Below are 14,092 nucleotides of genomic sequence, written 5' to 3'. Positions count from 1 at the left end.
GAAGGATAAAAGTGAAGTAAACATTTATATAATATAATTTATTAGGTATTATGTGATCTATATTATATAATTATATTGACTGAACAACAAACATGCCCAACTACATTAGAAAAAACTTTAATAAATGGAAATACATATAAAATGTTTTTGAGAAATGGATAAAACTAGTCTATCATTAGTCCCTAGAAATTAAAAAGCTAAGCACAGGAACACAATATCCATAATAAATAAGATATTAATGACAAAGTAATGTGAAAATAAATGTTTAATCTCACTAACATAAAAGTGCCAATTAGGAGATTCTGTTCCAAGTTTGGCAAGGTTGTTAATACTCAGTGTTTGTGAGGTTTGGGAGGAGAGTTTCAGTTGAAATCAACTTGAATAAAATTGAGAAGGATATTAATTTCACCAATGTGTTTAACAGTGGGAATTAGAAAGAATCTAGATTTAAAGACAATTGATTAGTTAAGTAATTAAGGTAACAGTATTTATACCATTAAATAGTCATTTAAGTGATATTGTAGAAGAATATTTTAGAACTATACAGTCCAATATGTATGTCTGCATTATCAGTAGATTTTCTTTTTTTTCTTTGCTTTTCTAATTTTATTTCCAACACTGAACATATGTGACATTAGTAACATGTTTATCTATTTTTAGTTATAGTGAATTAAAATTTTGTAGCCTTTGAAAAATTTCCCAGCATTTTATCATAAACATCACTTAGATGCACATGGTGACCAAATTTCTCAATCTAAATATAGGTAATGATGATAGAAGATTGACAGAGGCATATTTAATCCATTTAAATTTTTTCTTAAAGATATGTCTATATCTAATATCTAACATATATGTAGGAAAGGATTTTTTCTGAGGCATGCCTTCTGGCTGGTGTCATTGTTGATGTTGGCTGGAGAATATGCCTATAAGATACAGTTAATTCATTTCCAGGCAAATAACCCTGTGTGGAAGGATTGCTGCAGGATAAATGCAGTTAGCATAAGGGTTTGTATCCCTTGTTCCCACATCTTTGAGGTTTCAGGCGTGCTGGCATTTTATAAAAGAAACATGGATTCTGGCACATGTTATTAGACATGCTGCTGAGATTTAGAAAAGAGACCACCCGAAGTTTTGACTTGTCTGAGTGATTTGAACATTTATATTTTCCTACTCAAATTCCCTGCATATATTGGAAAGTCATATTCTCCCATTCATTTAATTAATCATTTGGTTTTCTTTCATTGAAACAAACCAAATTCTTTTCTGGATTTAGCTTATTATCCAGTCTTAGTCCTTTGAATTTCTGGTCTAATTTCTATGTCAATAATTGTAACCCTTAACTAAGGAATCAAATGCTCCTGTATGGATGTGTGTGTGGAGGAAAATCCCCAGGCCATGATGCACATGCCTGTTATTATACCTGGATAATGATGGTGTTTACCAAAGTCATGAGTAAACCACTCAATTACAATCAGAGTTTAACAAAAATTATAAGCTGGAACTTCAGTATTACCAAATTGAGCTAAACTTATTCTCCTAACATTGTATTTTCTTCCCTATAAGTTATAGGACATTTGAAGGCATTTGCCCTGATTTTTTAGGTCTCCTATAATTTTCTAGTCAAATGGTGTAATTTCTACTAAACCTCAATTAAAAATAAAAAAGGGAGTATAGGAGAAAGTACACTCATCTGTAAGTTAGGAAATATAATTGCTTTCTTCAGTTTGGTGACCATGCAGGCTGTTTTACATATCCATTTTCTTTTTAAAAGAGGTTTTATATTTCACTTTACACACCTGTATACACACAAATGTAGAAAGTTTATATTTTGTAAATTTCATAAATTTTGTATTTTAGATATTATAAATACTTGTATAGATGTCCCAGATGCAATTGACCAAAAAATATTTAGCAAAAGTAAACAGTACCATTTCAAATCCTCACCTTCATTAACAAAGAAGTCATATTCTTATGAGCAGACTGGTATGTGAACATAATCTGGATATACCTTTGGTTCATATTCACTTTAAGAGCTTATCCTAAGTGACTGACATAAGTAACTAAGCGTATTTTTAAGGGAAAGTTTAGAAATAATGGAACAGTCTTAAAAAGTGGATTATGCTGTATAAACTGTAAATGTCTGACTTGAAACATTCACTTCAATTTGAACTGAAAGAAGAAAGGAGAATAATTAGGCATTTCAGACAACTGATAAGAAATGAATTTGAAAAGTGTAAACAGTAGGTAGAAAGACTTAGATTCAGTGCACATTTTTTCCAAGCATAAAGCACAGCCCCAAATAAGCTTTTTTTTTTTTTTTTAAGCCAGTGACTCCATCAGCACACCTAATGTTTTCAGCTGCCATTGCTCTCAATGTAACTGACACAATTTTCTGACACTCTATTTACTGCTGGATGAAGTGGCCATTTAAGTCTGTATAAATCAAACAGTTTGGACAAAGCTGGCAGTATTTATAATGTCAGGATGAGCAGATGTTTCCAATTTGCCCTCATTTCCATATATATTCTGTTTGAACATGCCCTTGCCTATGTAAATGAAAGAGACATTTGACTCCACTAGTGCTTTAAATTCATTTCCATTCAAGTAATTGGACTGAAGATTTTAAATGGTTATACTTTCCATAGTAGCCTTTCAGAAGCTTTTCAGTTAAAGTAATTTTAGGACCTGCCTACATCAGGAGGTCCTTGTGTCTAAGATTAATGTCCATACACCTTTAAGCAGCTCTAAATGAGAAGAAATATTTGTTCATACAAATTTCGAGTATATGTTGGCATAAAGGGTCAAATTGTAGCTCAAGAAGTCTTTTTAACATTGAAGTTCATCTTAGAAGATCAGGTAATTAAAAAAAAAAAAACTTCTTTACAAAACTACCCAGATTCCACTCTATAAATATGCAGTTAACAATTTAGCTTCAGTTGAATTAAGGGTGAGAATTGATGCATTATCTAGATAGTACATAACAAGTGATATAAGTTAATGGTAGCACTTGGAATATCAGCAGATTGTCTCAATTAGGACAGTGACTACATGCTTTTGATTCAGGATAATCTGTTTCATTTCCTTCAGAACCTCCACATTTTGTTGTGAAACCTCGTGACCAGGTGGTTGCCTTGGGACGAACGGTCACTTTCCAGTGTGAAGCAACAGGAAATCCCCAACCAGCTATCTTCTGGAGGAGAGAGGGGAGTCAGGTATGACCTTGTTCTAATATTTCAGTCAGCACAGGTGAAATGCCACATAGATAAGAAAAAGCAAGAAATGATTTAGTCACATAGCTGTTGCTTTAAGAGAACTGAGACATCTCTGAGTGACCTGAATATTTCAACAGTAAAACAGAATTTTAATTCTCAGATTTTTCCTGCCTAGTTTTGGTATACCGGGTGGTACACAGAATAGTAATTGTTTAATCATGAAAATTCATTCCCAATTTATTTCCATTTTCCAATTTATTTCCTTTATTTTCAATTCAACCACATTAAAAAAAATACTTTTTTCTCAAGTGAATTCAGTTAGTTTTAACTTTTCTTATTCAGATAATTGTAATTATATTTTAAAATAGATTTGCACACATTTAAAACAAAGATAATGTTATCAGTGCAGTTTCTCTGAAAGCACTAGGAATCTGAAGTGTATTCTTCTTTATGTTTAATCTATCATATATCTATCAATTAAAGATTCATCAAACTATGTGAAATTCTCTTTAGCATAGATGTTATATTGGATATAATTCAGTATATTTTAATTCTTTGAAAACTATAACATGTGATCACTTTTGCTGTCAAGTCCTACTCTCCACACCTTTTTATAAATCAGAATTTTCTATATACAGTGAAGCTTGAATATAGAGACCTGTGCTCTTAAAAATTAAGTTTCCTTTTGGACTTCAGCTTATTAAAGAGAGAATTTTGAAACACTTTCACTTTAAACATAATAGGAGTTCTTCAACAAATGAACACTTCCTTTACATATTTCTGATACTTGTGAAAATTATTCTCATTCATTTTTGATAAAATTATTCCTAACCTCTTTTATTTTTTTGTTTAAATCAACCTTGAGGGTGTTGTCTTCTGATCTTACTTCTACTATGTTCATAAAAATTACATGGAGGTAATTCACTGACTGTACTCACTAATAATTTGTATACCATGCCATCAAGTTAACTTTTATTTTCACTTTCGTAGCAAATATCAACTTGATTATGGTACGGAGGCTATTACTTGAGTTCTGATATCTTGGTTGGTTCTAACACATTTCACTGGGCCTCAAAGGACAAAATTTGCTGACAGCAGATTAAAGATGAGAAAAAATATTTTAGTAGAACACGAAGAATTGAAAGTATATTATACACGAATATCTGTGTATCAATAAGAGTAAATCCACTAGCAGATCTTCTTAGTAGAATAATATTTAAATGATCCACTTAATTATTTAAATAGATCATTCATTTTCATCTAATATCTATATCATATTTGAAATAATTTTTGATTTGGTTTGGTATGATTTAATAACTCACTATTTCTTAATATTTTGTTTTTGAATACATATCCATGCACTAATAGTTAAGCTTTTATAAGTGATACATGTTAAAAGGCACCTAAAATTTTTAAAAAGTAACAAATTTTTTTGATTAGAAGAAATGTTGATATTATTTATTTCATGAAAAAGAATGATACCACATGTTACTTTTCATGAAGTATATACTCCTTCCAATGAGCAAGATGTTTAGATTCATAGAGAGAAATTTGTACCACCAAGTAACATCACATATTGTCTAGAGTTTGTTTTTAAGAAAACTTTCTGCAGAAATAAAACTCCATTATGAATTCTTAAATTCAGTATTTGAATTTAAAAATCTATGATAGATATGCTCACCATTTCACCAGAAAAACAAGAAACTTGGCAATTTGATAGAGATTACTGAACTTTTATAATGGACAGGTAACAGAGATTCTTGTGATGGTACCAAAATGATATCCTTAAACTTAATTTGTTGGAATGTGTTTAAATTTTAATATTGTTTATATATTAAAAGATTTAATGTTTAGAATTCTAATAGTCGCATCTATGTGAAACAAAAGTTTTAAGTCTGTTTTGCTGAAACATGTAAAACATTTAACTCTAATAGTATTTCATATTCTTTTATAAATAGTATTGTTTGACATTGAAATTATAAAGGCATCTATCAATATTTAGAATTCATTTAAATTTTCAAATAACCCCATTTAAGTTTAGATGATTAAACTTTGTTCATTTGTATGTGTGTGTGTACCTCTGTCTATGTTGGTATGTGATAGAGAATATTTAGTTTATTTTCATACATATATTTGTGTATGTATAAATATTCATGTGCTGCTGCTGCTATTTATATATCTGTTTATAAATATATAAAACATAAAAACATGTTGGAAACTAGCAATTAACTTATTATTCTTTCCTCCCAAATTCTGGGTTCTAGAATCTGCTTTTCTCATATCAGCCACCACAGTCATCCAGCCGTTTTTCAGTCTCCCAGACTGGTGACCTCACTATTACTAATGTCCAGCGATCTGATGTTGGTTATTATATCTGCCAGACTTTGAATGTTGCCGGAAGTATCATCACAAAAGCATATTTGGAAGTTACCGATGGTAAAGTAGAACATTTTATTTCAAAATGGCAAAGTTTGGCTTAGTGTCGAAAGAGAATACCAGTAAGCACACTTATTTTCAACTTTGTATCCTTTCTTACAGTAATTTTGATATAAGGCTAAAAGGATAAAGATAAAAGTGATTAAATGTAAAATCATTTTTATTTTAACTAGGCTATATGAAATTTCTTGCATCAAATTAGATTCATAAAAGCATGGCAATTATACAAGGAAAGTTTACACTGAATAGTTATACACAGGACTGTGTCCATGTTTTGAAAAATAAAAAAATATTTTAAAATCTCTTGGTATAAAACATCATCCTTTTTCTTTCTTCCAAATCATGAAGATAAGATGAATTGTTGACAGATCCTTCTCACAACTCAAGATGAGCAAGTTTTTGTTCTGTTTATCAACTCTTCTAAGCATGATTAATTAATGCCAAATATAAAGATGCAGTAATAGAGAAATCTGAATTTGAGCAAACTCCTGGAGATAGTGAAGGACAGGGAAGCCTGATGTGCTATGGTCAATGGGGTTAAAGAGTTGGACATGACTTCCAGACTGAATAACAATAGAGAAAATCTCCAAACCATTAGATGGAAAGCAGTAGAAGAAAAGGAAATATAAGTAAGCATATAAATATATAAAAAGTATATACAAACAGATTTCCTCTGCTCTTTGAAAATAGAACATTCCTATGAAACAGAAATATAAGTAGAAATGGCATAAAGTGAGGAAATAATTATTTCTTTTCATAAAACTGAAAATGCACTTCAGATTTATTTCAGTTAATGAGCAAATACACTAATGTGCACGCCTGCGTGCTCAGTCATGTCAGACTCCTTGTGACTCCATGGACGATAGCCTGCCAGGCTTCTCTGTCCATGGGATTTCCCAGGCAAGAGCACTGGGAGTGAGTTGCCATTTCCCTTTCCAGGGGATCTTCTCGACCCAGGGAACAAGCCCACATCTCCTGCACTGGCAGGAGGATTCTTTACCACTGAGACACCTAGGAAGCCCTATATTAATATGGGTCTTTCATAAAAGCAAAAAAAGTGAGTCACTCAGTCATGTCTGACTCTGCCACCCCATGGACTATACAGTCCATGGAATTCTATAGGCCAGAATACTGGAGTGGGTAGCCTTTCCCTTCTCCAGGACATCTTCCCAACCCAGGAATCGAACCAGAATCTCCTGCATTGCAGGCGGATTCTCTACCAACTGAACCATCAGGGAAGCCCTCATAAAAGCAAACTGGCTCATAATGAACTTTCAAACACTGGAGAGTACTTGTATATACACATGTACATATACATAAAAATATACATATGCACTCTTTTTGTCGCTGTATAGTATTCCACTGTATAAGTAGCTCACAATTTATTTATGTTTATTTATGTACTCTTCTATTGATGGGTTATTTTCAATTCAGGACTTTTATTAATAAAGCTAAATGTTTCTGTAGAAGACTATGGGTGGGCATATGCACTCAGTTATCCTGGTTTGCCTTTTCGGGGATGCATGTACTCTACTCATTTCTCTCTCTCTCTTTTTTTTTTCCATTTTCACATGTAGTCTGGCTATATCTTAGTCTGATATATGTATTGTAAATATTTATTCCCAGTCATTTGCTTAATGATGATTTTAAGGCATAAAAATTAATTCTAATGAGAACCAGTGTATTATTTTTTTCTCCTGTGCTTTGGCCTTTTGGTTCCCTAGTCTACCTTAAGATCATGAGGATATTCACCTGTTTTTTTCTGGAATCTTCATTGTCTGTATGTTTGACATTTAAGTTGTTAATCTTTAACTAATCTTTGTGTATGGTATAAAATAAGGGTCAAAATTCCTTTTCTTCCCTTATATGGACCCTAAATATTTCAGCATCAGTTACTGAAAAGGCAATCCTTTGCCCGGTGAATTTCAGTGACATGTTAATCATAATTCAATGAACATAAACGTAGTGAAAGTGAAAGTCACTCAGTCATGTCTGACTCTTTGCGACCCCATGGACTATTCTCCAGGCCAGAATACTGGAGTGGGTAGCCTTTCCTTTTTCCAGCAGATCTCCCCAACCCAAGGATCAAACCCAGGTCTCCCACATTGCAGGCAGATTCTTTATCAGCTGAGCCACAAGGGAAGCCCAAGAATACTGGAGTGGGTAGCCTATCCCTTTTCCAGCAGATCTTCCCAACCCAGGAAACAAACCAAGTCTCCTGCATTGCAGGTGGATTCTTTACCAACTGAGCGATGAGGGAAGGCCCCAGAAATGTAGTAACCTACTTCTATTTTCTCTGTTATATTCCAGTTATTTATGCCAGTATTTGTGATCTTAATTTTTATAGCTTTATAGTAAACCTTACAAACTGGTAAAGTCTCCAACTTTGTTTCTCATGTTTTAGGTTGGCTGTTACAGGTCTTCTTCATTTTTCAATAAAGACTTTAAAACTGGTCAATTTCCATACACATAATGCACACACACATACAGATATACATACACAACCTAATATGCTAGGCAGACAAAGAAATCAGAATTTTAGTTTTGATTCCAATTTAATTGTTGAACAATTTAAGAATTAACATTTTAACAATCTGAGTCTTCTGACTTAGGGAATATTTCTGTCCAATCAAATCAAATATATACACTGTATCCACCAAGGTCTGACATGGTAGACACTCACTAGATATTTTTTTTTTAAATAAGTAGTTGTAACAAAGAAGGAAGGAATGAACAGCTAGCTGTTGATTAAGACATACTTCAAAATTCAGGCCATCTCACTCAAAAGTTCACATTCTTAACATTGTGTATGATATACATTATATATCTACTGACTCCAATAAATTAGGATAACCTAAAATGTTTTGGGGGCTTCCCTTGTAGCTCATCTGGTAAATAATCCACCTGCCATGCAGGAGACCTGGGGTGGATCCCTGGGTTGGGAAGATCCCCTGGAGAAGGGAAAGGCTACCCACTCCAGTATTTTGGCCTGGGGAATTCCATGGACTGTATGGTCCATGGGGTCGTAAAGAGTTGGTTATGACTGACCCACTTTCACTTTCAAAATGTTTTTACAATTTCTTAAGTGTATTAGAGCTATTCAATGATGACTGTGAAGACACATAATGAATTTGATAATGATTGATATAATCAATATTTAGAAAAAGTAGAACATAGATTTGAAAATATGTTTATGATTGCAACTTTATAAAGCAACTTGTATGTAAGGATGTACATGAGAAATGGCCAAAGGAAACTATGATAAAGTATTTTCAAATATCCCTTCAGTTCAGTTCAGTTCAGTCACTCAGTCGTGTCTGACTTTTTGCGACCCCATGAATTGCAGCTTGCCAGGCCTCCCTGTCCATCACCAACTCCCGGAGTTCACTCAAGCTCACGTCCATTGAGTCAGTGATGCCATCCAGCCATCTCATCCTCTGTTGTCCCCTTCTCCTCCTGCCCCCAATTCCTCCCAGCATCAGAGTCTTTTCCAATGAGTCAACTCTTTGCATGAGGTGGCCATAGTACTGGAGTTTCAGCTTTACCATCATTCCTTCCAAAGAACACCCAGGGCTGATCTCCTTTAGAATGGAATGGTTGGATCTCCTTGGAGTCCAAGGGACTCTCAAGAGTCTTCTCCAACACCACAGTTCAAAAGCATCAATTCTTCAGCACTCAGCTTTCTTCACAGTCCAACTCTCACATCCATACATGACCACTTGAAAAACCATAGCCTTGACTAGATGGACCTTTGTTGGCAAAGTAATGTCTCTGCTTTTCAATATGCTATCTAGGTTGGTCATAATTTTCCTTCCAAGGAAATATCCCTTACTATTCTCATAATTGAAAGCAAGACTTTCTAAGTGCCTTTGACATGGCTTTATCATGAAGGGTTATATGTGAGAATAGATCAAGCATATCAACTTCTGCTAAACTAAAAGAAAACAAAACCCTTAAATTTGTGGATTTGGGATTCATCCCTAGTAGCCAGTTCACTTCTAAAACTAAATGTCCTGTTTCATCTTAAAATCTCTGGGGAGATTTTGGGTGGTTTTGTATTTGCTGTGGTGGTACCAAATTTTTAGTTTTGTTTGTTTTGGAGTCCATAAACATTGTACAGATAACTTCCAACTATGAACTCATTCTTTATAGGTAAGCTGTACCAATTGTGTGTGCTGACAATATCAATATTTCACTTCAGTTCATTGCAGTCACTTAGTCATGTCTGACTCTTTGAGACCCCATGAATCACAGCTTGCCAGGCCTCCCTGTCCATCACCAACTCCCGGAGTTCACTCAAACTCATGTGCATCGAGTCGGTGATGCCTGTCCAGCCATCTCATCCTCTGTCATCCCCTTCTCCTCCTGTCCCCAATTCCTCCCAGCATCCGGGTCTTTACCAATGAGTCAACTCTTCGCATGGAGGTGGCCAAAGTATTGGAGTTTTAGCTTTAGCATCATTCCTTCCAAAGAACACCCAAGGCTGATCTCCTTTAGAATGGACTGGTTGGATCTCCTTGCAGTCCAAGGGACTCTCAAGAGTCCTCTCCAACACCACAGTTCAAAAGCATCACTTCTTTGGCACTCAGCTTTCTTTGTAGTCCAACTCTCACATCCGTACATGGCCACTGGAAAAACCATAGCCTTATTTACATATTACCAAATCAAGAAGAGAGATAATAGGCAGAGTATTTTCTGGATACTACTTGACTTTAGTTTCTCATCTTTTTCTCTTTATTGTTTGCAAACAGAACAAAGGCAAAGGCAGAACAAAGCATGAGGCAGAGACTATGGTAGAGCATAATTGTCTTTGAAGTGCTATTTCTCTGCACCTGAGGCCTACACCTAGTCACATTTGACTCAGGAACATAGAAATTCATGTCACCTATTTAATTGAAAATGCTTCTTCTCTTTATTACTAAAAAGTAAGAATAAGTAGTTAGTGGTGACTGAATGATATATAACATCTAAAATCGCTTGCATAAATCTCTCAAAAGTTATTGATATACAGTGGATAGAGGGTTAGTTTTCCAATTACTAGCTATTTGCCAATTGCTTCCAGTGTTTCAGCTTCCTAATTGCTGAAATGAGATAATTGTTTACAGCCTTCAGGTATTTGAGATATGTTTTGCAAACTGATGGCAATTGTGATATATGACTCTTAACGTTTGCTGGTCTGCATGCTAAGTCACCTCGGTCATGTCTGACTCTTTGCTACCCTATGGATTGCAGCCTGTCAGGCTGCTGCGTCCCTGGGGATTCTCCAGGCAAGAATACTGGAGTAGGTTGCCATTTCCTCCTCCAGCAGATCTTCCTGACCCAGGGATTGAACCCGAGTCTCTTATGTCTCATCTCCTGCGTTGACAGGCAGGTTCTTTACCACTAGCATCACCTGGGATGCCCCGTTTGTTGGTGTATAGATGTAATTTTGCATACTCAAACTAGTCAGTGCACCTGTGTTATTCTATACTCTTTCTCACTTAAGGTTATCTTATGACTATATTTATATGTATTAACATAGACTTTATGATTATTTTTTGAGGTGACAAAAATATTACCTCTGATGTTATAGCTTCATATTTAGGGTCTTTAAATCTTTCACTGAACATGTGGAAAACTAGGAATATATCACCTGCTACACTGCTGGAACCAGCACCACTACCAGCACCAGCACCAGCACCACTATACTGATAATTAAAATCAGCAGTTATAGTTATTTAATGTCTCCTTTGTGCCAGGCACTATGCTAGTAACTTTAAACAGATCAATCATTTCAGACCTAACACTGCAGCAGAGAATGGTAAAAAGATACACCCAGATTTCTATGTCTCTGTCTCTATTCCTGCCTTGCAAGTAATACCATCTACTCCATTTTTGTTGATTCTACATTAATATGTGACATGTGTTTTACTCAGATACCAAGGGGGGAGTGGGGATAGGAGCAACTGGGAGATTGGGATCGATACATATACACTATTGATTCTACGTATAAAATAGGTAACTAATGAGAACCTACTGTATACCACAGGGAACTCTACTTAATGCTCTGTGGTGACCCGAATGGGAAGAAGTCCAGAAGAGAGGGGGTATATGTATATGTATGACTGATGCATTTTGCTGTACAGTAGAAACTAACACAATATCGGAAAGCAACCATACTCCAATAAAGATAGACTGATTTAAAAAAAAAGATATACCCAGAGCCTTCAGATACTAGCTAGCAGAACTGAGATTTAAAACAAAAGTTTGCACCATCCAGTACAGTAGCCACCTGCCGCATGAGGCTATTTAAATAACAATTAAAATTACTTAAAGTTACACATCCAGTTCCTCAATCACACCAGCCACACTCAGGTGCTCAGTAGCCACTTGAAGCTCTTGGTTTCTATATTAAAGAGCACAGATATGGAACATTTTCATTTTACACTGCTGAATCCTTCCGTTTCCAAAGTCCATGCACTTACTTTCTTTAAATCATATTTCTGTTTCTTACACATCCTGCTTTACTACCTGATAATTCATACTAATAATCCAAATGTGAGCTATTAGACTATTTGAAGTTTTTCTCAGAAATCCTAAATTTAGGATTGATTTGTAAATGTGCCATGCACTTTAGTTTGTGTAACTTTAGATGTTTTATCAGTGTTTTATTCTAATCTGTGACACCAACATATTGCGTTGTCTTACCTAAAAATATAAAATTGCTTTAATGAACTTTTTTGCCTCTGATTTGCATCTTACTATTTTATAGAAAAGGGTAAGTGGTGATTTCACAATTCATATAAATGTCTAGCTTTTTGCAATTAGCAAAGCACATGGAATATTTATTATTCCACTTAAATCTTGATAGCAATCCCTGGAGCTGGTTAGAACAAGTATTATTATCCTCATATTACAGATAAAAACCAGAGACTTAGGTAATATAAAGAACTTGCCTAAAGACACATGACAGATGGTATAGGCTGATAATCAAGCCTGCTCCTCTTTTCGTGCTTATTTTTGTAAACCACCCAAGGTAAACTAGGAAGAAATGAGTAACTGGGAAACAACATCATTATTCTGGGTTGGGATAGGATAAGAAAATGCAAAGGATGCTAAATATGAGGCAAATATCAAAGAACTGTGAAGATAGAAAGAATTGAATAAATCCCCAGATACTGAATTATTTCTAAATATAACAAGACTATGAAAGTAAACCACTGCACTACTGGGCTTAATTATAATCAGTTATAAAGAACCACTCTGTTACTAATTTAATTAATATCTAGAAATAAACATTCATTCATTCTTAGAATCAAGGGAGCACAGGCGATAGAGTCTTATAAAAACCTCAGTGCAATAAAACACTATCATTATTTTTTCATACATACCAGGAGGGGCATTTAATTTGATTTTAGCCAAACTTAACAGATAATGTAGAAAAGATTAAACAACTCTAAGCAAAGGAATTATTGGCTTATATTTTTCACCCGTGGAGTATCTGAAACATTCCTGCCAAGTTTCAAGCTCCAGCCTTCTAATACACCCCTACGGTATTAACAAATTTCACACTAGCAACCAAAGATGGAAGAGAATTGGAAGGGTGAAGTACAAATGCACAGTTGCTGATTTCACTCTCTTGCTTTCTTGTTTTTCTTAGATTGAATGCCCAACACTAATAATTATTGCATGATAAATGAGGAGCAAATTGACGTGTGACTCCAGCTTGTGCAGAATCTTTGGTGCATAAAACTTTGAATGTGACACATCCAGACTTGAAAATGTTGCATCCAAAATTTAGTTACTCTGGCAACTAATTTTCTTTAAGCAGGCAATTTCTTAGAGTTGTCTTTTGAATACTCATGACATAGAAATTTTAAACGAATATTCAGAATTTTAAAGTTTAATAATGAAAAATGAACTTTTTTTGTTTGTTAATCATTTACAAAACTATCTATGAAATTTCACCTAAATTGCCAAGGTCAAGGGATAGAAGATCTCTCTCATGCAGGCTTTATTCTCGTTCCACTGCAGTTGCTGTGGATTTTCCCCCAAATTATGATTTTATTGTCTCAGATAAAACTTTTAGATTTTTTTCATATAATAAAAATAATTTTATTTGTATTTTGTAAACATTGCCTTCCATTCTTTCCTTCCATAGGACATTAAAACTGTTAAGATAATAAAATTAGTGAAAGCATCTTCCCATTCCTATAATTCTGATATAGAAGTGTATTATTTCCTGAGTTAGAGTATCAGCTTGAGTTATATTTTTGGATTTGTCATTGTTTACTCCCTAATCTTGTCCAAGTCTTGAGACCCCAAGGACTGTAGCCCATCAGGTTCCTCTGTCCATGAGACTTCCTAGGGAAGGATACTGGAATGCATTGTCCTTTCCTTCTCTAGGGGATCTTCCTGACCCAGGGATCAAACCTGGGTCTCCCTCATTGTAGGCAGATTCTTTA

General features: G+C 34.6%; 1 protein-coding gene across 16 annotated transcripts in view; it reads left to right on the top strand.

The window, feature by feature from the left end:
* ROBO1 (roundabout guidance receptor 1) overlaps positions 1-14,092 on the top strand; it is a 1,286,018-nt gene that overhangs the window by 1,196,641 nt on the left and 75,285 nt on the right. For all 16 annotated transcript variants that reach the window (XM_060416459.1, XM_060416456.1, XM_060416445.1 and 13 more), the window contains 2 exons: positions 3,088-3,212; positions 5,477-5,648. In XM_060416459.1, the coding sequence (XP_060272442.1) occupies positions 3,088-3,212; positions 5,477-5,648 (297 nt within the window). The remainder of the gene's footprint in view (positions 1-3,087; positions 3,213-5,476; positions 5,649-14,092) is intronic.

Source organism: Ovis aries, chromosome 1 (assembly GCF_016772045.2).
Source record: "Ovis aries strain OAR_USU_Benz2616 breed Rambouillet chromosome 1, ARS-UI_Ramb_v3.0, whole genome shotgun sequence".
In the NCBI taxonomy this organism is placed as follows: domain Eukaryota; kingdom Metazoa; phylum Chordata; class Mammalia; order Artiodactyla; family Bovidae; genus Ovis; species Ovis aries.
This window is presented reverse-complemented; position numbering and strand designations above follow the sequence as displayed.